Source organism: Oryx dammah, unplaced genomic scaffold, assembly GCF_014754425.2.
Source record: "Oryx dammah isolate SB20612 unplaced genomic scaffold, SCBI_Odam_1.1 HiC_scaffold_11, whole genome shotgun sequence".
NCBI classification, from domain to species: Eukaryota; Metazoa; Chordata; class Mammalia; order Artiodactyla; family Bovidae; genus Oryx; species Oryx dammah.
In genome coordinates, this window is record NW_024070195.1 from 36,460,289 (window position 1) to 36,485,370 (window position 25,082).

The window sequence follows — 25,082 nt, forward strand, 5'->3', positions numbered from 1 at the left end:
CCGCCAGGCTCCCCTGTCCATGGGATCTCCCCAGGCAAGAATATTGGAGTGGGCTGCCATTTCCATCTCAAGGGGATCTTCCCAACCCAGGCATTGAACCTGTGTCTCCTGCATTGGCAGGCAGATTCTTTACCACTGGGCCACCTGGGAAGTGATTAGAGCAATGAACAGAACAGATAAAAGTGCCTGCCCTCCTGGAACGGACATTCCAGTTGGGGAGATAGAAAATATTCCATAAACATAATTAATAAGTAAATCAAGTAGGCTGTTCCAAGGCGATAAGCGCTAAGGAAAAACGAAACATTAGAACCGTTATCAGCAGGATTGCTAGAAGAGATCACTCCTGCATGAGCTGATGCCATTCTCCACTGCTCCCTAGGGCAGCCAGTAGGTGTGAGAGAGGGTGCTGCAGGAGAGGGCGTTAGGAAGTCGCCTCCCGACCCTGACCTTGTGTCCCTCCCTTCCAGGCACCACGGCCTGAGTGACCAGACCATGGAGACCCTGCTTGGTGGCCTGCTGGCATTTGGCATGGCGTTTGCTGTGGTCGACGCCTGTCCCAAGTACTGCGTCTGTCAGAACCTGTCGGAGTCACTGGGGACCCTGTGCCCCTCCAAGGGGCTGCTCTTCGTGCCGCCAGACATCGATCGGCGGACAGTGGAGCTGCGTCTGGGCGGCAATTTCATCGCCCACATTGGCCGCCAGGACTTCGCCAATATGACGGGGCTGGTGGACCTGACCCTGTCCAGGAACACCATCAGTCACATCCAGCCCTTCTCCTTCCTGGACCTGGAGAGCCTGCGCTCCCTGCACCTCGACAGCAACCGGCTGCCCCGCCTAGCGGAGGACACGCTGCGGGGCCTGGCCAACCTGCAGCACCTCATCGTGAACAACAACCAGCTGGGCGGCATCGCGGACGAGGCCTTCGAGGACTTCCTGCTGACGCTGGAGGACTTGGACCTCTCCTACAACAACCTCCACGGGCTGCCCTGGGGCTCTGTGCGCCGCATGATCAACCTGCACCAGCTGAGCCTCGACCACAACCTGCTGGACCACATCGCCGAGGGCACCTTCGCCGACCTGCAGAAACTGGCCCGCCTGGACCTCACCTCCAACCGGCTGCAGAAGCTGCCCCCGGACCCCATCTTCGCCCGCTCCCAGGCCTCGGCTCTAACCGCCACGCCCTTCGCCCCACCCCTGTCCTTTAGCTTCGGGGGCAACCCGCTGCACTGTAACTGCGAGCTTCTCTGGCTCCGCAGGCTGGAGCGGGACGACGACCTGGAGACGTGCGGCTCCCCGGGGAGCCTCAAGGGCCGCTACTTCTGGCACGTTCGCGAGGAGGAGTTTGTGTGCGAACCGCCGCTCATCACCCAGCACACGCACAAGCTGCTTGTCCTGGAGGGCCAGGCAGCCACGCTCAAGTGCAAGGCCATCGGGGACCCCAGCCCCCTCATCCACTGGGTGGCCCCCGATGACCGCCTGGTGGGGAACTCCTCCAGGACCGCCGTGTATGACAACGGCACCCTGGACATTCTCATCACCACGTCTCAGGACAGCGGCGCCTTCACCTGCATCGCCGCCAACGCCGCCGGGGAGGCCACGGCCACGGTGGAGGTCTCCATCGTCCAGCTGCCGCACCTCAGCAACAGCACCAGCCGGGCGGCGCCCCCCAAGTCCCGCCTCTCCGACATCACCGGCTCCAGCAAGACCAGCCGCGGAGGTGGAGGAAGTGGGGCCGGGGAGCCTCCCAAAAGCCCCCCGGATCGGGCTGTGCTGGTGTCCGACGTGACCACCACCTCGGCCCTGGTCAAGTGGTCGGTCAGCAAGTCTGCCCCGCGGGTGAAAATGTACCAGCTGCAGTACAACTGCTCCGACGATGAGGTACTGATTTACAGGTGAGCCGGGACTGCCGCAAGGTAGGGAAGTGTCCAGATGGGCCTGGAGGAAGTGATGGGGAGGGTTTAGAGCTGTTCCTACCTATGCCGCCCCCACCCCCACCCGCTAGAGGTGTTTGTGCGATTCCAGGGACAAACTGTGCCATTTGTGCAGGTGAGAGGAAATAGAATGAACATTATGTACAAGTTTAAGGAGAGGGTGCCCTACACGGGCGGCCTGAAGAGATGTGTATGTGGGAGGACGGTGCCTCTCAGAGGTCTGGCCGTGCTAGGTGGTCTCAACGACTACGAGCTCCGAGTTTTCTTCTTTTTTTAAAAATTAATTAATTTATTTTAATTGGAGGATAATTATTTTACAATATTGTGATGGTTTTGTCATACATCAACCAACATGAATCAGCCACATTTGAGCCTTAGATGGAGGACACACAATAACAATAAGCAGATCTCTTGGCCAGAGGATCTGACTCCTCCAACGAACGATGAATCTGGCTTTCACCTAGATTCATAGGCAGTCGTGGGTAAGGTCAGGAAGTGTAGAATTCAGATCATCACTCTGCCATTTGCTAATCATTTAATTCTCTTGCCCTGCCTCAGTTTTCCTCATCTGTAAAATGGGGATAATCCACGCCTGAGTTAGTCTGCTGGTGAAAGTGAAACTGTGAGTTGCTCAGTTGTGTCCAGGTCTTTGCAACCCCATGGACTGTAGCCACCAGACTCCTCTGTCCTTGGAATTCTCCAAGAATACTGGAGTGGATAGCCATTCCCTTCACCAGGGGATCTTTCCAACCAAGGGATCAAACCTGAGTCTTCTGCACTGCAGGCAGATTGTTTACTGTGAGACCCACCAGGGAAGCCCACACTGGCTGAAGAAGAAAAAGGAAGAGGTAACATGTTGGTTCACGTAACTGAAACTCAGCATCCTGCCTCAGACCCAGCTAGATCAAAGGGCCCACAAGCATCCTGCACTCAGTTTCTTTGCTTCCCTAAGTTTTGTTTTCTTCTGGGTTTGCCTTCACCGTCACACACCTCTTTCCTCTGGGCAGCCCTAGAAGAGCCTCCCTGTCCCAGTTGTTCCGCCAAAGTCCTGGATGAGCTCTGATTAACCAGAGCAGGTCATGTGAGCCAGTGGATATTAGGTCATCCTGCCCAGCTGTCCTGACTTCTCCAGGTGTCAGTCTTTTCATCTGTAAAATGGAGACAATAGTGTTGACTTTGTTGATCTGCTGTGAGGATCAAAGGGTCATTTCTTAGGCTGGTAGAAGGGAGGTGAAGACTCAAAAGCTGCAACAGAACTGCTTAAGTTGTTCAGAAGGAAGGCTCCATCAGATGATGAATCCAAGCTGAAGGGTCAGGGTCTGACCACAGGTGTGTTTCCTTTGCAGCCAGATTCTGGCTTATGTTAAACATGACAGATGTGCTTTAGAGTCTTACAGCTCAAGGAATGTATGGTGTCTTTTGAAATCCTGTGTGTTTTATCTTATGCATTCAAAATGATTATTCTGAAAAGGGATCCCATAGACTTTACCAGACAGCTGAAAGGTCCATGGTGCAAGAGAGCTCAAGAACCTTGATCCATTGATGAGGTTTCTTCCAGCTCTGACTTTCTCACCTGATGAATAGGTCTCTGGATGGGAAGGTGTGGATGAAGAAAGGCATTTATTCACCAAATGAAGTTCATGAGATGGAGGGTGGGAACACCGTGGACCCTGGTGGAGCCAAGGAACTTCCCTTCCTTGCATCACATATGTGGCTTGTCTGGGGGGCAGTTTCCTTCTCAGGATATAATGAAAACAGCAGTAGAACTTAACTGAAGTATATGCATTCATATATATATATATATATATATATATATATATATGAAATTAAATAATACATATTGTTATATATGTGACATACATGTGAAATTAAATAATATACATATGTATTTTTCTGCTTACAAAAGTAAGTCTTTGTAGAAAATTTGGAACATTGACAAAATGATAAAGAGATAGAGAAAAATTGCCTGTAATCCCACCACTCACAGTTAGCCAGAGCATTTGGTCTCTAAGTTTTATTTCAGTTTAAAACAATACTCATGATCAATCTAATATGTCCTTTTGTTTCTTAATTCTTTCCACTCAACATTGTACCTTGCTTAGATCTCACGATATTAAAATTTTTTCATTTGGCTATAACATAATTTATTTAATCAATCTTTTATTTTTGGACATTTAGGCTGTTTCTATTTTTCAGTATTAAAAGCAAAAAAAGCAGTAAAGCAGCGATGGATATATCTTTTTACATAAATATAGTTATGCAAAACTTCAGTGATTTCCTTAGCCTATTTTCCTAGGGGTTGATTCACTGGTTTCATAGGTAAATAATGATCTTTATACATTGCATATAAACATTTAGTTATCCTCTCACCAGTGAGAGGTACCCATTTTGACCACACCCTTGCCAATTATAGATATATAATTACTTTCATTTTTGCCAATCTCATAGGTGAAAAATGGAATTTGTTTTAATTTGCATTTCTTTGATAGCATGTGAGGTTGACCTTTTGAAAATAAGTATATTGCTTCACTTGTGAATTTATTATATGGTTTTGACTTTGATATAAAGTGTAAAGGCGAAAAGCTATCAGCTCTGAGGCCTACACAGGCATAGGATGAAAGGAAATGCAGTTTGCAAGGGAAGAGATGCTGGCATCAAGGTGGCAAAAAGCCGAGACTGCCAAGATGGAGCCCCTCCCTGGGGCATCTCAGAAATCCTGGGAGGACCCCAAGAGGGGTAGGAGTTATGCTTCTGAAGTCACTCAAAGCTGAATTCAAACCACTTTTATTTGGTGACTGAGATCTTGGAGACCCTAGCTTTATAAATAGAAATATAGGCAGACTTTGGAGATAATTTGGATTGGGTTCCAGACCATGGCAATAAAGCATATATTGCAATAAAGCAAGCCACATCAATTGTTTGGTTTCCCAGTGCATATAAAAGTTATGCTGCCACTATACTGCAGTCTATTAAATGTGCAATAACATTATGTCTAAAAAAACAATGTACATACTTTAATTAAAAAATACCTTAATGCTAAAAAATGCCAACCATCATCTGAGCCTTCAGAGAATCATAGTAGTAACACCAAAGATCACTGGTCACGGACACCATAACAAATACAATAATAATGAAAAAAATTTGAAATTGTGAGAGAATTACCAAAGTGTGACACAGAGACATGAAGTGAGAAAATGCTGTTAGAAAAACATCACCTATAGACTTCTTCAATGCAGCATGGCCTCAAATCTTCAATTTGTAAAAAATACAGCATTTGCCAAGCGTAATAAACAAAGTGCAATAAAGGAAAGTAAATGGAAGCATCGGGAAGCTTAAGGGAAAAATGCAGATAACAGTGCTGACTTCCCCTTATTGAGGTCTTGAAGATTAGAAGAGAAACATCATGGAAAGCTTTCTGAATCATGCAGGTACGTAGTAAGTGTTCAGGCAATACAAGTGATTATTGTTGTTGTTATTAGCAATAGGGGTAGGAGTAACAGTAATGGTGAGAGTGAGACCATTATCTTGTCTGCTATCCTGGGGGGCAAAGGGAAGAGGAAGGTTAGATACACAGCTCAATCTTTAAGAGGCCAGATTTCCAAAATTTAAAGGAAAAGGCCAGTGTGCGTCTTTAGCCAGTTAATAGTAATGGCAATCACTAGACAGCATTTTTGCCAGCTTACTGTGGGTTTTACACGTAGCTTTCCAAGAAGTAAGTATCTCATTTCATTCTCCTGGACATACCAGGAAGTATAAAAGACCAAGAGAATTAAATTCTCCCAAGGTTGCGCCCCTGACTTCAGTTCCGAAATTCAGCCACCGTGGCCATTCTGCCTTCGTCCTTACAGTACAACTGGCTGTTAGGACAAATAGGAGACTCCAAGGAAGAGCAGTAGGTTTTTAGAAAGCAAACTGTCCCCACAGGAAAGAAGAGACACCAACCAGGCTGCACAGTGGCTCTGATATGCTCAGCCTTCAACAGTGACGTGTTCACAAGAGGGGCAGAAAGGTTTCTACCCGAAGATGAGTATGACAGCACTCAAAAAACTAGGATCATGGCATCCAGTCCCATCACTGCATGGCAAATAGATGGGGAAAAAGTGGAAACAGTGACAGATTTTATTTTCTTAGACTCCAGAATCACTGTGGATGGTGACTGCAGCCATGAATTTAAAAGACACTTGCTCCTTGGAAGAAAGCTCTGACAAACCTAGACAGCATGTCAAAAAGCAGAGACATCACTTTGCTGACAAAGGTCCGTGTAGTCAAAGCTATGGTTTTTCCAGTAATCATGTATGGATGTGAGAGTTGGACCATAAAGAAGACTGAGCACCAAAGAATTGAAGCTTTCAAACTGTGGTGCTAAAGAAGACTCCTGAGAGTCTCTTGGACAACAAGGAGCTCAAACTAGTAATCCTAAAGGAAATCAACCCTGAATGTTCATTGGAAGGACTGATGGTGAAGCTGAAATTCCAATACTTTGGCCGCCTAATGGGAAGAGCCGACTCATTGGAAAAGACCCTGATGCTGGGTAAGGTTAAAAGCAGGAGGAGAAGGGGACGACAGAGGAGGAGATGGTTCGATGGAATCACTGACTCAATGGACATGAGTTTGAGCAAACTTTGGGAGATGGTGAAGGACAGGAAAACCTGGCGTTCTGCAGTCCATGGAGTCGCAAAGAGTCGGACAGGACTGAGTGACTAGGCAACAACAACAATATCCGATACAGAGATGCTCGTGGCAGGGCTTCTAATCCATGTTTGTCACAGGAAGGACAAACCTGCTGGCTGAGAAGGAGGCTGCAGGAAGACTAGACAAGAGCAGCAGGCAAAGCCAGTTTCCAAATTGCCTCCCTTTCCCCGGCAAGAACAGCCACAGCAATAATGGTACAAATTTGCATCAAGAGCTTCTTTGAACCAGGCACTATTCTGAGGACTTTATACACATGAACTCAACAGTTTTTCCAAAACCCCGGGGGTTGAGAACTACCGTTATTCCACTTCTCATATAAGAAACTGTCTCAAGGTTTCAGAGTCAGAACTTGAATCCAGGCCATGTGGAAAGGGCAAGACCAATACTCAGGGAGGGACCCAAGGCCAACAGAGACACGTCATACCGCCCTGTGTTTGTTCTGGTCCCCAGACCCCAAGGGTCACATCCCAGGACTAGAGGATACAAGCCAAGGTTCCAAGCCCGTGGGAGTGAGCTTGAGACAGCAGGGACAGAAAGAGGAGTGCCCAAGATGGGAAAAGCGCAGATATTCTGCTTTTGAAGACTAGACTCATATAAAACATAGGATGCTAGGCTGGGCATGGACATTCCAAATTCCAGAAAGGATTGCTCAACAGATGGCTGTAAGCCCTTGACAAAGAATGCCAATTGCCAGAACCCCACAAGGACTCCCTAGGGGCCAAATCATGCCTAGGTATTGAGTTGTCTTCAGGGGACACTGTGACCCAGTTCTTTTTCTTTTTCATGTTTTAATTGAAGTATAGTTGATGTACATAATTTACATATGTACAACATAGTGATTCACAGTTTTTAAAGGTTATATTCCATTTATACCTCCTGCAAAATACTGGCTATATTCCCTGCGTTGTACAATGCATCGTTGTAGCTTATTTATTTTAAACGTAATAGTTTAAATTATTCTTCATCTTTAAATCTTTAATCTTCTTAATCCCCTATCCCAATCTTGCCCCTCCGCCCAACTGGTATAACCGCTAGTTTGTTCTCTATATCTGTGAGTCTTTCTTATGTTATATTCACTATTTTGTGACCCAGTAGTTCTTTCGTCTGCCTCCCTCGTCATTCACAAGGACAGCCCTTTCCAGTGACATCCCTCCTGACATGAGATTCTCTCCACGAGACCCATTTATCCCCATGCGTCTCCATGGGGGAAGGTGGACCAGAACCTCTGGGGTGATAGATGCTGTTGGAAAACATTCTAGCGGATTTCCAGGGGCTGAGAAAACAGAGTGCATCACAACTGTAAAGGACAGTTGACAAAAACCCCACCGTGAGTTTGGGCCAAAATGGAGATGTGTAAACTGTGAAGTGAACTTGTAACTGGTCAACCAGATTATTTTTTAGTTCCTTTTTTCCAAAAATTTCATTTTAATTGGAGAATAATGGCCTTGAAATGTTGTGTCAGTTTCTGCCATGCAACAGGGTGAGTCGCCTGTAAGTATACATATGTTCCCCGCCCCCCGTGAGCCTCCCTCCCACCCCACCCTCACTGACACCATATACACTAACGTGTGTAGATAGACAGCTAGTGGGAAACTGCCACACAGCACAGAGAGCTCAGCCCAGTGCTCTGGGACCAGATTGCTTACCAAATTGCTGTGCACATGCGAGAAAGCCTCTGGCTTGTACCTCCACACCTGCCCCATTCTGCGCTGCTCAGAATATTTTCTTATTGACATGGATAATGACACAGAAAACATGTATTCTTTTCGGTTCAAAAACTCAGCTGCCATAGTTCAAGATGAAGAAAATCTGGTTTGATGGGAGTTTTGTGTGGCATCAGCTCAGAGTTTTAGCTGATCTCAAGGATGTTGTGGCTGAAAAGTGATGGAGCTGCCAAAGACTCCTGTAATTGGGGGCTGTGTTAACAGAAGTCAAGTGCTGAGATCATGGGAGGTTGCAGTTTTAACTACTGAGTCATTTTCAGCTGGTCAAAGCAGAGCTGTAACACATTTACTACAGGAAGACACAGTCTTCAGAGATCATCTTCACCAGTGGCAATATATCCAGAGGTCCACTGATGAGAATGGGGTTCTAGAATCTTGTGAGATGGGCAGAGGTTGGTGATGACAGGATTTGGGAAAGAAGCCATATATCCTTTAATTTATTCACAGAACGTATGAGTAGAAGAGAACACACATACACACAAAAACACACTCTGAAGCAGGCATTGGCCCATTACAACAAAAAAATTCCAATAGCAGCACCTGTACATACCTCTCTCGTTGCTCTCCATCTGGCTGCAGAATGACTTGGCTTGTATCTTTCTTCCTCTCTAACATGTGCCACTCAGGCATACTCATCTCCGTATCCCCCACTCCTAGCGAGACCTGGCCCATGACAGCTAGTGGGTCAATATCTGGTGAACTGAACAGAATGGAAGTGAACATCAGGGCTGCCCGACAGCACACAAAACAAGAGCTGACACAAGGTAGCCAGCTGCCCATACCAGGATGATTCAAGCTGATTCCACACCAGGGATGCCCAGTGGGCAGCCTGACTGTAACATTTGACTTAAACGATCCCACCCTGATGGTCTGTGACTCTGTTTAAGGCTTATTATCCCATGATCAAGACAATTTACCACAGTTGCTAAATCCACCTGCTTTTGCCAATTGGGGCCCCATGACATCTTGCCTCCCAGGATTAGGGTGCTCTGTCTCATAGGGGTCTAAGCCCAGGGCCTGAGGTTGCAGACAGGGACCTTGGTGGAGGCTTAATTGTCCAGCCAGATTGGACATGTCATTGACAGGTGACCACTGACTGACACCATGGGCCTGCAGAAACCCTGGGAGCTGAGAACTGTGTGTGAACCACCAGGTTCTAGTCTATATACCCAGGCTTCCTTGGTAGCTCAGCAGTAAAGAATCTGCTTGCAATTCAGGGCTCAGCAGTAAAGAATCTTCTTGCAGTTCAGGAAATGCGGGTTTGATCCCTGAGTCAGGAAGATCCCCTGGGAAAGAAAATGGCAATCTACACCAGTTGATTTGCCTGGGAAATCCAATGGACAGAGAATCCTGGTGGGCTATCATCCACGGGGTTGAAAAAGAGATACGATTAGTGACTGATTAGTGACAAACAACAACAATCTACACACCAGGAAGGGGAAGCAGAGGCCTGGTTAATCCCAAACCATGGATAACTCAGGATTTGAATTTGGCTGTGAAATAGTGTCTTGTTTTTCTTAAATTATCAGATGATTAGCTCTCTAATTATCTAAGGGTTTTTGCTGACCTCCCAAGGCATTTGCCTTCCCTGAGTACCCACAACTGAGCCCTGCAGGCAGCTCTGGGTCATACTAGACACAGACAGTCCACAAGTGGGACCATGTGGCTGGAGAAGACTGACTCCTGCATCTGTCAGCCCCAGGGCCTGCTCTTTCAGAAAGTGACTAGTGTTCATGGGGGCAGTGTCAGAGGCGGGGGAGTCAATGAGGGGAAGAAGGCTGGGAGAGGGGAGTCAGAAAGAAGGGGGCCTCCCCTCCCCAAGGAGAGAGCAACAGTCCATCCCAGCTGTGCCCCATCCCTGGTATGACCTGGTAGGTGAAGTGTCCCGCATGTTATTATCAGCCCAAGTGACATTTGCAAACACTTGTCTCTAAGAGTCATCAAGAACATCTGTCACCAGGCGTGATGTTGGAACAGCCCCCGGGAGGGCCAGGGGAACAGCCAGCGTACTTCTAAAGCACAGCATGGAATTAGCCAGGATGCAGCCTTGTCTTCGTGAGACTTATTCTGCTGTCATCATCTCCACATAGCAAAAGTGAGGGCTTATGAGGCAAGAGACCCTGAAGGTGGTGGAAGATAGTAGCCATTCTATGACCTGCTGCAACTTTATCTTTAACCTATGGATGTGAGAGTTGGACTGTGAAGAAGGCTGAGCACCGAAGAATTGATGCTTCTGAACTGTGGTGTTGGAGAAGACTCTTGAGAGTCCCTTGGACTGCGAGGAGATCCAACCAGTCCATTCTTAAGGAGATCAACCTTGGGATTTCTTTGGAAGGAATGATGCTAAAGCTAAAACTCCAGTACTTTGGCCACCTCATGCGAAGAGTTGACTCATTGGAAAAGACTTTGATGCTGGGAGGGATTGGGGAGGAGAAGGGGACAACAGAGGATGAGATGGCTGGATGGCATCACTGACTCGATGGACATGAATCTGAGTGAACTCCGGGAGTTGGTGATGGACAGGGAGGCCTGGCATGCTGCGATTCATGGGGTTGCAGAGTCGGACACGACTGAGCGACTGAACTGAACTGAACTTCCTGTATCATATTCCTCCATGACATAATCCCCACCTTGAACTCACCTTATTGAGTTTTGCAGGGCTAGAGTGGGGCATTTTATTATTATTATTGTTACTGTTGGTCTGTCTCCCATCTAGGGAAAAAAATAAGGCAGATTCAATCTGCCTACTCCATCATTTTGAATCAATACCCCAGTGGAGATTGCCCCTGCCCCCTACCCCATGAAAATGCAGCAAATTGGAACTCCACAAAAGGGTAGAGGGAAATTTACTAATGAACCTACGATCCTGTGGATATGGGGAGAAACTTCTGGGGAGGATGCTCCCTACAGTGTTAGTCACTCAGTCGTGTCCAACTTTTTGTGACCCCATGGTCTATAGCCCACCAGGTGTCTCTGTCCGTGGAATTCTCTAGGTAAGAATACTAGAGTGCATAGTCATTCCCTTCTCCAGGGAATCTTCCCAATCCAGGGACTGAACCGGTCTCCTGCATTGCAGGCAGATTCTTTACCATCTGAGCCACCAGGGAAGCCAGGGAGGGTCACACCAGATGTAAGAGCTCCCATCTATGCAGGGAGAGGGTTCTTTGACTCAGCTGCCTCCACAGACATCTCAGCTTCTACTGAAAGGTTGGATTGGACCCCACTGTCAGGGAAAAAAATGTGTAAAGGAGAAAGTTGGGGTGACTAGGGCAGAAAGATTCCCGGGAACTCCTTGGTTAGAGCCAAAATCAGCCTGCCTTGGATTTTATATTTTTTTACACTGTTTGACTATTGAAATCTGACATCAACAAGCAGGGATGGCCAAGACAAATATTATACCCATTTTATAGCTCAGGAAACTGAGTCTTTAATGAATTGAGGAGATTTCCCAAGGTTCCACAAAGCAAAGACTAGAAATATCATGCCCACATCCAATGCCAGGTACATGCTGTGTGAAACTTCTCACTAATATCCCAAGGAGTTTTCCTTAAGGCTGGAGACTTGGGCTGAAGGACACCAACTGTGACTTCTTTTTCTCAGAAGGATGGGGTAATTCACTGGGAGGCTGCTGAGATTATCTCTTCCAGTTTTAGTTGCTTTCCTCACATTTCTAAGGCCTAGCCATAGCAATTAGGATGAACAGAAAACTCAACCAAAAGAGATTTAAATTCATAAGGGTTTATGTCTCTTGTGTAAAAGAAGTCAGTGGAAGGGAGTTTAGTCTGGGTTTCTGGGCAGCCTGGCCACCAAGGACCCAGCTCCCACCTTTCTGCTCAGCCATCCTCAGCACACAGGTTCTGTCTTTAAGGTTTCCTCATGGTGAGAAATGGCTGCTGGCGTGCCAGCTGTCACATCTCCTTTCTATACATCGGGAAAGATGAAAAGCAGAAGGATAAGAGGGCAACGGAGGGGAGGTGCTCTCTCCAGTAACTTCTGCTTCTATCTCTTTTGGTCATATCTGTCTGCAAGGATGGCTGGGAAATGTAGTTTTTTAAAGCTAGGCCAAATGCACTGCCAGTCATATAGCACTTCTAGAACCTGAGTTTGCACCCCAGCTTGACCATTTACTAGTCCTGGGATCATGGGCAAATCACTAAGCCACTCTCATATTTATACCACTAGTGGCATGAACTGAATGAGATCACATATTTGGAAGCGCATTTACATGGTCAGCTATGAAGTATCAGAAACATGTCAGTACTTACTGTTATTAGGAGCCTGACAACTTTCCCTACTTAGCCCCCTCTTCCTGTCCTTGTTCTCTAGGCTTCTTCTTGTGGCTCCATTCTTCAAAACTTACTCCAAGAGAGCTGTAAACTGGGAAAACAATCTGATAATGTTTTAAGAGATCAAGATGTAAGACATAATCCCTTTCAGAAATCTTTGTAGTTCAGTTGGAAGCTCTGAAAGACCCAAAAGAGTGAAATAAGGGTGTAATTTCAAAGCCCAGAGCAGATTTCAGCATAGGAGAGATGTTTTTCAGGGGTGCCTTCCAGGAGCATATCAAATCACATCACTACTTTCTCATCCTGCCCCTCTTGCTCCGCACAAGATGAACACCACTCAGATGCAAAACCTTCAGGGCATCAGTTCAGAGGTGACTAAATTCTCTACGTGTCATTCCCTCTATTCTCAAAAAGTTCTGTCTGAAGACATATCTGAAGAGAGAAAATTAACAGGAGTAAAATTATTACAGTGTGTATCCATCCTGCTTTTCTTCTGGAATGTGGCTTTTCCCCTTTGTAGTGAAGGGAGAACCAAAGAGTCAGCTCCTTTCAGCCTCATAACAGCTCCAGGAGAACCGGGTGTCGGGCAGGTGTGAAACCTAGGCATTCTGACACCGAACCTGAGGTTTCCCATCACCCTGGTGTTCCCCAAGCCTGGTTTGCACTGGAATCCATGGGAAGCTGCATCCTGTCTCCAGGAGATCCCAAGCCAGCTTCAGGTGGGACCCAAGCATCCATGTTTTTAAAACTCCCCCAGCGACTCTGATATGTGTTCCACATGGGGCCCTTGTGCCTGGGGAGTGGGCATTGCTGGGAGGTGAGCTGCTATAAATCCCACAGCTGGGGCTTTGGTATCTGAACTTCTGGTGAGAGAAGTCAAAAGACCAGGGTTCCCATCCCGGCTCTCCCATGCCTTTATCATCTCACCTCTCTTAGACTTTGTTTCATCTATAACACTGAAATATAAACTCTTTCAAACAGGGTCATATCCAAAGAGATAAAGTATGTGAAACGTTTAGGAAACAAAAGCGCTTTGTGCATTTTAGTTGCTGGAGTCAGTTTTCTTGCCCTTTGGCTGAGGCTGAGTGATAAATACCAGGAGGCTAGAATCAGGGACTCCAGACGTGGGCTCTCATCTCCCCTCCCTTTCCTTCTCTGAGCCTCAGGCTTCTCATCTGCAGAAAGGGGATGCTAGTGACTCCCAACGGTGTTGTGAAATGGGAAGAGATGTAAGGCGTGAAGAAGAGCAGCTTCAGATAGTGCGAAGTGCTTCTTATCGCAAAGATCTGACTATAGCGGTTTGACCAAACTGGGGATTTGTTTCTGTCATGTAATGGAATTCCAGAGGGCTGGTGCGCAAGGCTGGCACGGGAGTTCCACGGACCTCAGGGACTGAGGCTCCTTCTCAAGTTGCACAACCTTTAACACGTGGCTCTCTGCCTCTGTGCTCACTGACCCTTCCCCCCAGGACTTCCTCTTGCGTGCCCAGCCCACAGAGAGGGCTGCTGAAGTGGAGGAGAGCTGATGTCCCCAGAAGCAGCCCCAGTCTATGCCAGGGAGGATTAACACCCCAGTTTCCTCCCCTAGGTGGGGAAGAAAGACAGCTGAAGCATAATCTATGCAGTCCCCCAGAGGGTCCCGATACGACTGAACCCAGATTGCCCATGATGGTAATTTGCTTAGCGACATACCTTCCCTGTATGGACCTTCTTCCCCAAAAGAAGAGAGTCCTGGTCCCAGATAAACTATTGGCACTCAAATCTTTGTCTTAGAGTCTGCTCCCAGGAAAGCCAGATGAAGGAAGACAGGCACCAACCTTTCAGATGAGTCAGCCCCTTTATTTATTTAGTTTTTGAAAGTCTTTATTGAATTTATTACAATACTGCTTCTGTTTTATGTTAGTATTTTTTTTTTTTGGCTGGGAGGCATGTGGGATCTTAGCTCTGCAACCAGGGATTGAACCCACAAGCCCTGCATTGAAAGGTGAAGTCTTAACCATCGAACTGCCAGAGAAGTCCCTGAGTCAGGCCACTGAAAGAGTCCCCCAGGAATCGCACCCCATGACTCCCACTTCTATCTGTTGTATTTCCTCAGTCTGCATCAGAGGCTGAGACAGTTGGCTATTTGTTCAGGCATGTTGCTTTCCCAAATAAAGTCAGGGATCTGCTGGGGAGTCAGGGGAGGAGGATGGATGTCTGGCCCGTGTGCAGCCCCAGACAGCTCTATGGGTGAAAGCATCAGTGTGGTGCACATCTCTTGGCATCTACCTGCCCACACCATCCCAGGAGCCAGCAGCCTGCACGTGTAGCTGAATCCAGCCTGGGGAAGGGAGATGATCTGGGCTGCTTTTCTGCTCTGTGTGAGTGAGCGCTCTTTTCTCATCTCTAGAGACGCTGAGACAGAGAAAGAAGCCGAGGGGGATGTCTCAGTCTTTGCCAATTAGACCTATGATCTGGCAAGTGTGTGTGTGATGAGAGTGGGCACCCTGTGGGTGACAGAAGGGCTCCAGACGTGAAGTCAAATTAACGCCCATCATCTTCAGAGCCTCAGAGGTGGTGAGGGGTGGTGAGCGAGCAGGATCACACAGAACCACAGACTGTGATGTGCCAGCCCAGGGTGAGAGCGGGGCCACGGAGACGTGCAACGCGGATGAATAAGCTCATTAACTATTTACAAAGGAGAGCTATTTCTAGCTGGGGTGGGCTCCAGAGATGGCCTCCCACTTGTGCTGTGGCTGCAGTGCTGATGCTGTGAGGGGGTGGGTATGGGTCCAGATGTGAGAACTCAACTTCTACTGCCTTATCAAGAAGGTACCTGTTCAGAAATTAAATGTCACTCGGAACTATTAAACACTTAACCTTCTAACCAGGCAATTCATTAGTGATGATACTAAGTTAGGGGGCTGTTCAGTTTAGTAATTGACCACCTAAAAGATGAAAATGTAAATGAATTGCCTGGTGAAGGTGATCTACTTGAGCTTTTTCATGAGCTAATGGAAGTGCATTCACAAACCTGGGTGGGGAGGGGTGTATTCTGTGGCTGGGTGGGCATAGCTTCTGGAAGTAGGTGGAATGGGCTATAAGCTGTGTCCTGGGGAGTAGGTGGGATTTGGAAGGAAGAGCAGAGGGGTTAGCTGTTTTAGGTGGAACCAATAATAAAGAGGCCAAGGCAGAAATGATCAGGCCTGGTCAAGACCCCTGAAAACCCTGGTGTATTAGTCAGTGCTGCCACAATAATAATGCTGCATGACAAACAAGTCCAAAATCTCAGTAGCTTACAGCCTATCGAATGTTCTTCCTTGTGGGTGTGCAGATTGGTTGGAATTCGCTGGGTCTCAGCTGGGCTAGGCTCCAGGCTCCAAGTCTGGTTTAAATCTTCTCCACGTATTTTGTTCTGGAGCCCAGGTATGGGGGCAGTGGTCATCCAGAGTATATTTTTCTCATGGTGATAGCATAAATGAAGAGGGCAGGTGACGAAGCAAACATCAAGCCTCTGCTGGCATTACATAGGCTAAATCTCATGGGGCAAAACAAGTTACAAGGCCAAGCCCAAAGTCAAGGGGCAGGGCGTGCACATCACCCATGGTCAGGCCATGGCAAGACTGTGGAGATTTCATTTTATTGATATTTAGTTGCTCAGTCATATCTGACTCTTTTGTGACCCCATGGACTGTAACCCACCAGGCTCCTCTGTCCATAGGATTCTTCAGGCAAGAACACTGGAGTGGGTTGCCATTTCCTTTACCCAGGGGATCTTCCTGACCCAGGGATCAGACCTGTATCTCCTGCATTGCAAGTGGATTCTTTACCACTGAACAACCGAGAAAGCCCAATTAAAGAGAAGTGAAGGAATAGGTTCAACAGCTCAGTCTACCACACTTGGCTTGTTTGGTGGAAACGCTATCTCTAGTGCTGCTGCTGCTAAGGCACTTCAGTCGTGTCCGACTCTGTGCGACCCCATAGACAGCAGCCCACCAGGCTCCCCGTCCCTGGGATTCTCCAGGCAAGAACACTGGAGTGGGTTGCCATTTCCTTCTCCAATGCATGAAAGTGAAAAGTAAAAGTGAAGTCGCTCAGTCGTGCCCGACTCTTAGCGACCCCATGGACTGGAGCCTACCAGGCTCCTCCGTCCATGGGATTTTCCAGGCAAGAGTACTGGAGTGGCGTGCCATCGCTTTCTCTGATCTCTAGCGCAGTGGGTCTCAAACTTGAGCACACATCAGAATCACCCACCAAACTTAGCACTGTTAGCACAGCGATGCCGGGCCCTACCGCCCTGGGTTTCTGACCCATTCGGTCTGGAGTGGGGTCTGAGAATTTACAATTCTAACATATCCTCCCCGTGGTGCTGATGCTGTCCAACCGGGGCCACTTTTTGATACCCTCTGGTCTATGGAAACAATAGGAGGTTTGTTCAGAGAGAATGGAAGAGAGTAGACTGTGGGTGGCCTGGAGTGTCACACACAGTAGCTGTATTTACTGAGCCCTAACTGCATTCCGTGCTGTGATAAATGGGGTCACAAAGAGTCGGACACGACTGAGCAACTGAACTGAACTGAACTACATTCCAGGTATTGTTTTAAAAATGTGCTGTGTCTTTCATTCTCTTACGTGGTACTTTAAGCCTATGGCATTGCCATTTGACGGATGAAGACTCTGAAGGATAGGAAGGCATCGTGACTTATAAGATTTCCCAGCTTGGAGGTGGTGAAGCTAGATTTTGTAGCTGTTCGGATTTCAGGCTTTCTCCTTTTGGCCTTAGGGAGCTCTGAGGGGAGAAACGACCTGTGACGGAAAAACTCCTGATCTGGAACTGGATGGTCTAGGCACAAACTGCACTTTGACTCTTGGTATCTAGGTTTTTTATTTATTCAACCAGTAAAGACTTGTTGAGTGCCGGCTTTGGGGTAGAATCTACTCAAGACCATAGGGTTAGAACAAAATAGGCAAAGCCTTGGTCTACAAGGAGCTTACTTTCTTATGGAGGAGAGGGATGAAAAATTTTAAATGTGCACTAGGAAAGAAATAAGTTGTGTAAGGATGCACTGGGGAGCGCTGTTTTATATGGGTGGCCCGAGATGGCCTTTCTAAAGAGTGATATTGGAGCGGAGACCGGAATGCAGTGAGAGAAAGAGCAACGACACAGGCCCTGGGGTAGGATGTCCTTGTCCTGTTGGGAGACGCAGCCAGACTCCACTGCGTCTGGAGAGAGAGTGACAGTGAGTGAGGTCAGAGAATTGGATGCGGCTGGATCAGGTAGGGCCTCACAGGCCTTGGTGAGGCCTTGGGCTTTATGTGGGATGAGATGAGAGTCATCGCGGGGATGAGCACAGGAGAGTGGCATGATGTGATTAAGAAAGACAATTCTGGCTGACTACAGAATCTGGAGACCACAGCGGGCAGGGGCGGAAGCAGGGAGACCAGGTACACCATGGTTGTTGGAGTCTTAGCTATGTCTTGAGACCCTCCTGCTCCTTAATGCCTATATCCATAAAATGGGAGAAGGACCCCTTCCACTGAAATTTCCCCTCCTGGGCTTGTTATGATAGTGGGAGGGAGGTCAGGGTGTGGGGATGTGAGTGAGCAGGAAATACTCAGGAAGGAAACAAAATGGCATCTTAGATGAGTTTTTTTTTTTTCTGGCAGAATCCTTGGAGCTGCGTCTGCCTGGCTCGGGAACCTCCCCGAGGCCCAGCCCACAGGCATGGCAGAGAGGAGTTTCCCATCTCCCCCTCCAGAGCATCACAGCTCACCCATCACTCTCCCAGCTCCTCCAGTCAGCATCCGGCGCTCACCCCCCAAGTCCTCTCACTCTGATAGGGGAGTAATTATTTATGTTCCTGTTTAATTAGCTCATTAGGCATGTGCTGCAGTATTTCTGAGACTAAATCTCCCTCTCGAGTGGCTTTTAAGAGCGTTTTTGCTGGTGCCTGGCCGCAGCGATTGGGGCGGCCCTTGTGGGTTTGAGAGTGGCCGGTGGTCAGGGGCTGGGTGACCTGTGTTCTGGCTTCTGGGGGTTGTGTGTGTGGACAGGTGGGGAGGCTGCTGAGGCCCTGGGCACGGAGACAGGATCTTGGAAACTGCGACGGTGGCAACAGCCGGCACTGAACACCAGAGAGATATTTTTACCACCCGTCAGAATGCCACTGCGTGTGAGCCATTGCCAAGGGCTGCTTCCAAAGGCTGCTTTTCCCTCAGGCTTTGATTGTCGATCAAAGAAAGGTCTGTGTGGAACAGGGAGGCTTTGAAAATTCCCAGGTTGGCTAGGCCGGTGCTCCGCAGTCCTTTCCCTCTGGCAGGGAGGCTGGAAAGAAGCTTCGGTCCTGCAGCAAAAGTGAGTGGGTGGAGCCCGCCCTCCTGAGGTCAGGAAAGGAGTCCCTCCATTGTCCCTCATCTTTCCTAGAGGGGGCCTAGGAATAGAATCCCACCCAGAAATACTGCCTTCGTGTAAGATCAGGAGGTCTGACATTCCACCGTTAGAGGTGTGTTTCTTTCCATCTGTCTTGGGAGATACTCACTCAGGCAGTGTCCTCTGGGACTGACAAACAGAGGATACAGACATGATGGAGGCCACAGTGGAGGTTCTAGCAGGAGGCGGCAGGGAGAGTCAGGAAGGGGTCGTTAGGAAACCTCGAGGCCCAGTTGCCTTGTGTGGACATATTGCTAAGGGCTTGAGAGAGTTCAGGGAGAGGGAGGGAAGTCAAGGTCTTGGGACTAATTTGGTTGTTCATTCTTTAAAACTCTTTTGTGACTCTGTTCTTCTGTCTTTAAAATGGGCATAGTTCTTGCTACTCCCATAGACTGAAAAAAGTCCAGAGTGAAAAGGGGACAGTTCAAGGTCATCCAGGCCCGCCTTCTCATTTCTTCACCAATCCTTAACAATGCCCACCACCCTTCCTACCCATCACCCCCACCCCTACCACCTTCTTGGAATGCTGACTGGCCCCACATGGGGGATAACTTCCAGACACAAGAACCTGCCCTCCTTTTTATTCAAGAGCCCAGACACTGCGGGGTGCCTTTAAGTTGAGAGTTTTTTGTTTTTTTTTTCCCCTTATAGGCCCCAAACTTCACCTCTCTCTACCATCTAGCCTTAGATTCTGTTTTCATCCTCATCAGGCATAAAACTCATTCTTCTTCCATAATATTTAATTTTTGCAGATAATTCTCCTGGTTCACCTAGTACTATTTGTTTTTTCAAATTCAAGATCCTCCCTCCCTGCTGCCTTCCACTTTTAGTCATTCTAGAGGTTTTCATCTGCTGCTTATGATGCCAGGTCTGGGCCACTCATGGGGAAGACAGCGGGGCACAGGACACCCTCACCCTTCTGCAGCTCATATTTCCCAGGGAGGGAGGCATTAAAGGACTGTGTACTTGTGTAGTCACTGATTCAGATACCATAGCTGTGATAAGCTGTGTGAGGCTTGGCAAGAGCAGATCCTGGGGAAGTCAGAGAAAGCTTCCTGGAGGAGGTGACCCAGAAGGTCAAGTAGGAGCTCAATCAGTGAAGAAATGTGGGCGGCACCGTAGGTAAAGGACTGCTGTGTTTGTCCCTGGAGCAAGGAGGGACCTGGGCTGTGTCCCTTGCTTCAGATGCATGTCAGGTCGTGCCCTCCTGCATGAGTGGGATCCAGCAACTGGATGCGGCCTGACCAGAGCAGAGTGGACTGGAGCAGTTCCTCATGGGCCAGGCCCCCCCGCATCTGAAGGCAGCCTCAGGCCCCCTGGTCTCCTCTGATCCAACTCCCACACAGACAAGGTGGCCCCACAAAGCCACTCCCCTCACATGTTCTGAAACCCCCACACGCCCTCCTCCCTGGGTTCTTCCCAGGATGAAGTGGCCCCAGGGATGTGTGGCCACCTGGTTGGTATGTGGGCATTATAAGTGAGGTCAGTGTTTGGACATCACAACAAACATCCTGGGGTCCTCAAGTTCAAGCCTTCTTAATGACTTTTGATCGCCATAAAACATTTTAAAAATTTCCTCCTCTTGTTTTACATACGTTTTTATGTTGCAAGTCCTTGTATGCACTTGGTTGAAGGTCATATGTGTGTGTGTACTTGGTCACTCAGACATGTCCAACTCTGCAACCCCATGGATTGTACCCTGCCAGGCTCCTCTGTCCATGGGACTCTCCAGGCAAGAATACTGGAGTGGGTTGCCATGCCCTTCTCCAGGGGATCTTCCTGACCCGGGATTGAACCCGTGTCTCCAGCATTGCAGGCGGATTCTTTACCATCTGAGCCACCAGGAGAGGCCTGGTTGCTCAGGTCAGTGGTCAGTGGAATTATAAGTCACAAAGTCAGTTGATGGGGGTTAGGTCAAAAGTACCGAGTGGTTGTGGACAGTCTCTTCTCCAGCCATGACAATAGAGTGAGAACCTACCTTTCTGAGAAACGGTTATGTGCCAGGTACTCATCTAAGTTCATTCATTAACTCATTTAATTCTTGCAACATCCCAATGAAGAAGGTGCTGTTATGATCCTGATGAGAAAACTGAGGCCCGAAGAGGTCAAGGTGTCCCACCTGGGATTTGACTCCGGAGCCTACACCTTGAGGCCTTGATAATACGTACTTAGCATCTGAGTGCTTGCTGTGCTTCTCAGGACACCAAGCATGCACACCACCCCTGGGAGGCAGCTGTTACGCCTAAGACTGCTTAGTGAAAGTGCAGTCGCTCAGTCGTGTCCGACTCTTTGCGACCCCGTGGACTGTAGCCCGCCCAGCTCCTCTGTCCATGGGATTCTCCAGGCAAGAATACTGGAGTGGGTTGCCATTTCAACAGGGTAGGAATCTCTGGGATCAGAGAGGGTAAGTAAGCCAGCTAAGGTCTCCCAGCTTGAAAGTGGCAGAGCCAGAATTCAGGTCTAGGTTGGCTGTGCTCCAGAGAGCTCCTGACCCTTCCTTTCTTTCCCAAGACATGAGTTAGGATGGAGAGGAGCAAGGCAAGTGTCTCGGGGTCACAGGCGGTGTGTTCAGAATAGAAGTTGGTGACCACATTTCCTTTCCAGACAGTCTAGCCTCTCCTTCCCAGCCACCTGGTCTATTAGCAAACCCAGGTCACTCAGAAGCACCAGGAGGAAACAGGGGGAGTCTGAACCAGACCAGACCACCCCCTCCACCCCTATGCACACATAAGGAGGAACCTAGAGGAGAGGCAGGAGAGGGGGGTGCTTCAGGGAGGGGTCTCAGTTAAGACAAATAGAAGAACTTCCAGGCAGTCCTGGTGGTGTCTGGCGAGCAAAGCCAGGCTTCTTTGAGAGCAAGAGGCCTAGGCTGCCTGAAGGGCCTGGAGGGTTCCATCTGAGGCAGCCAGGCTTTTTACTCCTTTATGCTAAAAAAAAAACTGATGACCGTACCCTGGACATTCTAATGTGTGACTTGCCCTTTAACCATGGCTGCCTCCTCCCAGGCCTGAAATGAAACCCAAGTCGTGAGTCCAGCCCTGGTGACTGGGGTGCTCCAGGGAGAGGAGGGAGACTTATGGCTCGGCCTCTGCCCTCTGTGAGCCGTCATCCCCCGGAGCCACCATGGTGCTGCCTCCTCGGCCAAGCAAGGCCCAGGCCTAGCGCCGAGGGCCAGGGGGTTGTGGGGCGGGGAGGGGGCGCCATGAGTCTCTGACAGCCCTGGGGCTCCCTGGCTCACAGAAGGCAGTGGAGGGAGCAGCCAATAGATCACAGCTGGGCTGTTGACCTTGAGTCTTAAGCAAAGTGAAGAATAAAAGGTCATATTTATTCCGTCAGAGCCACGGGAGCCGTGAAATATCGGAGTGTGAATAAAGACGGTGCTAAATCACTCACCACCGCTGGGGACTTGGCTGATCTGTCTTCTGGCCCCATCATCACCCACTGGGTGAGCTGGGGCTCAGTATACTCAGAGAAGGACAGAAAAGAAGAGATGGGACTCCAGGGGACGCCTAACGGAATAGAGTGGTGCCAGACCCCTGCGATTCCTAGGCTTGTGGAGTGTAAGATGTCCCTTGCCTCAAGTGTCACCTCTAAATACCCCTGACCAGCCCACATGGAGCTGAGTCTATCCTCCCTACCAGCCCCCAGCCCTTTCACCTTCTTTTAACCTGCTGTGCTTTTTCTTTTTCCCATAGCACACTCCCCTTTGTAACATATTATGTGATTTACCAGTTGTGTTCATCACTTCCTGTCTGCCTTCTCCCTGACCGGAGGGTCAGCTCTATGGGGTGGGGACTTGTGTTTCATGCCTGTGGCTGGACCCCCGGCAGCGGCATTGGCACACGACAGATAGATGCCCCGTGAAAGTCAGATGAACAGATGAGTCTGGGAAGGCTTTACCAAAAGTCTAATCGCAACCTCTCACCAGGGAATAGTGGTGACTCAGATCAGGGATGGGGCTTGCCCCAGGCCATCCAGCCTAGAGGGGGCTGCAGAGCTGAATCTGGGCACCTGCCTCCGGGGGGCTCAGGTGCTGTGTGGTCCAGGCTGCTCTCACGCCCATCAGAGGACGCGCTTGCTGGTCACATGCTATTAAATACTGGTAGGACCCCAGAGCGGTGCAGCCTGGGGTGGGGTGGGCTGGGGTTTGGCTTGCTTCCTCCCTTGATTAAAATAAACAAACAAACAATGACAACCAAAAAAACCCCAAAGAGATAGTAAATTTACTGATAATTAGGTTCCTAACCCGAAAGGGGTCCAAAACTATGGGTTCCATGACTGGAGGATGTCAGGGAATTTTCCTTCCTGGGAATTTTCCAGGGGTAGAGGGGGAGTGAGGTGATAAGTGTGCATTAAGCATCTTCACCCTCGTGTGGATCATTCACTTGATTCCATCTCCCAGGCTGTGGCGGAGTGTAGTGATAATAGCCAGCCTGAGCTCTGTGCCAAGCACTGTTGTCGGTGCTTTTAGGTAATTCATTCATTTCCCTTGCCCAACAGCTCTTCAAAGTGCATAGCTTCTGTTACGGTCCTCATGTTACAGATGAGAAACTGGAGGCAAATACGCCATAAAATAAATGTTACTGTTCTGGGTGCTCTGGATGCAGTCAGCGAACAGAACACCCGGAGATCCTCAGCCTCATGGGGAAACCGGCAACAAGCAGGATAAATGGGCAGATTATAGACGTGCGGGGAGCAGTCAGTGCTCTGTCCAGAAGAATCCATCCACAGAGCAGGGTAAGGGGCACGGGGCTGGGGAGGGGTGTGGGCAGATGGCAGTATTAAATAGAGGGGCTGGGTGGGCCTCCCTGAGAAGGTGAGATGTGTCAATGACTTGAAGGAGGTGAGTCAAGCAGGGGTCTGCAGGAAGGGCATTTCAGGCAGAGGGAACAGCCAGGGTGAGGCCTCAAGGGTGGAGCATGTCTGGGGAACCAGGGTGGCTGCCATAGAGGGGGCCAGGGAGGGCCAGGGTCGGGGAGACTGGGCAGGGAGGTCATGGGGCCAGACCACATGGAACCTTGCAGGCGCTTGGAGCATGTTTTCTCCACGCTCTGGCTTGTTCAAATGCTCACCTCATCGAAATGCTCACGTGCCTTGACAGCCTCAAGCCAGCACTCTCATCTCCTCATGCACTAATGAGGCTTCAACCCTAGTCAGTAGACATGCACACCCAACACACCCACACACCTGGGCACCAGTCAGTGGACACACATGCAGCTTCCCCGCCGGGCTTCACCCTCCATCCCGCCTGTGTGGCTGGGAGAGTAGCAGGTGGCTCACCAGCCTTGCCCCCGCTGCAGCTGCAGCAGGGCCTGTCCCTGGCCCGACCAGGAGAGGGAGAAAGTGAGCCTGGGGCCTCGGACCTGTGCACCCCCAATAAACAGTGCTGGAGAGACTCCCAGGAAGCTCCAGACCTGTCTGTGCTGTGCTCACAGGATTACTTCCCTGCTGAGATCAGAGACCCAGGCTGGGGGAGGGGGTGAGGGTGGGGAAGATACAAATACCGCTTTTAGTTGTTCTCAGTTAAAACCATGAGGATGCATGGCTAGGCCCAGGCCAGCCTCACCTGAAAACTCCCAGCTCGTGAAGAAGTCCCACAGCAAAGTTGATCTTTCCACTCAGTACAGGGGCAACAACCCTCAGACACCCCACCAGTGACCCCAGGCAGTTCACTTCACCAGTGCAAGAGGTCATACTGGGAGACGGGTGGGTTGGATGGTGTTCATGTTCTCTGTAGAAACTATGATGATAGATAGTTAGATGGGTGATAGGTAGAAGACAAATAGATAGATATGATTGATAAACAGATGATAGGTAGATAGATGATAAAGTAAGCCATTCACTAGAGACGTACATGATCTATTGAGTATATATCGCATGTCACCGCCTTCCTTACTTTAATTCTCATATGATTCTGCAGATTAGCTTTGCAGACCGCTTTTATAATCAAGACGACTAAGCTCTGGGAAGTTAAGCACTGGGGTAAATATTATGCAGCCAGTAAGAGTGAGTCAGGACTGAAGCCCAGAGCCCAGATCACT

The 25,082-nt window shown here is 49.0% G+C and overlaps 1 protein-coding gene across 1 annotated transcript in view; it reads left to right on the top strand.

The window, feature by feature from the left end:
• Positions 1–473: 473 nt before the first annotated feature.
• The window catches only part of LRFN2 (leucine rich repeat and fibronectin type III domain containing 2), a 43,239-nt gene continuing 18,630 nt past the window's right edge, over positions 474–25,082 (top strand). The window contains exon 1 of the mRNA XM_040249753.1: positions 474–1,892. Coding sequence (XP_040105687.1) covers positions 493–1,892 — 1,400 coding nt within the window. The 5' untranslated portion in view covers positions 474–492. The remainder of the gene's footprint in view (positions 1,893–25,082) is intronic.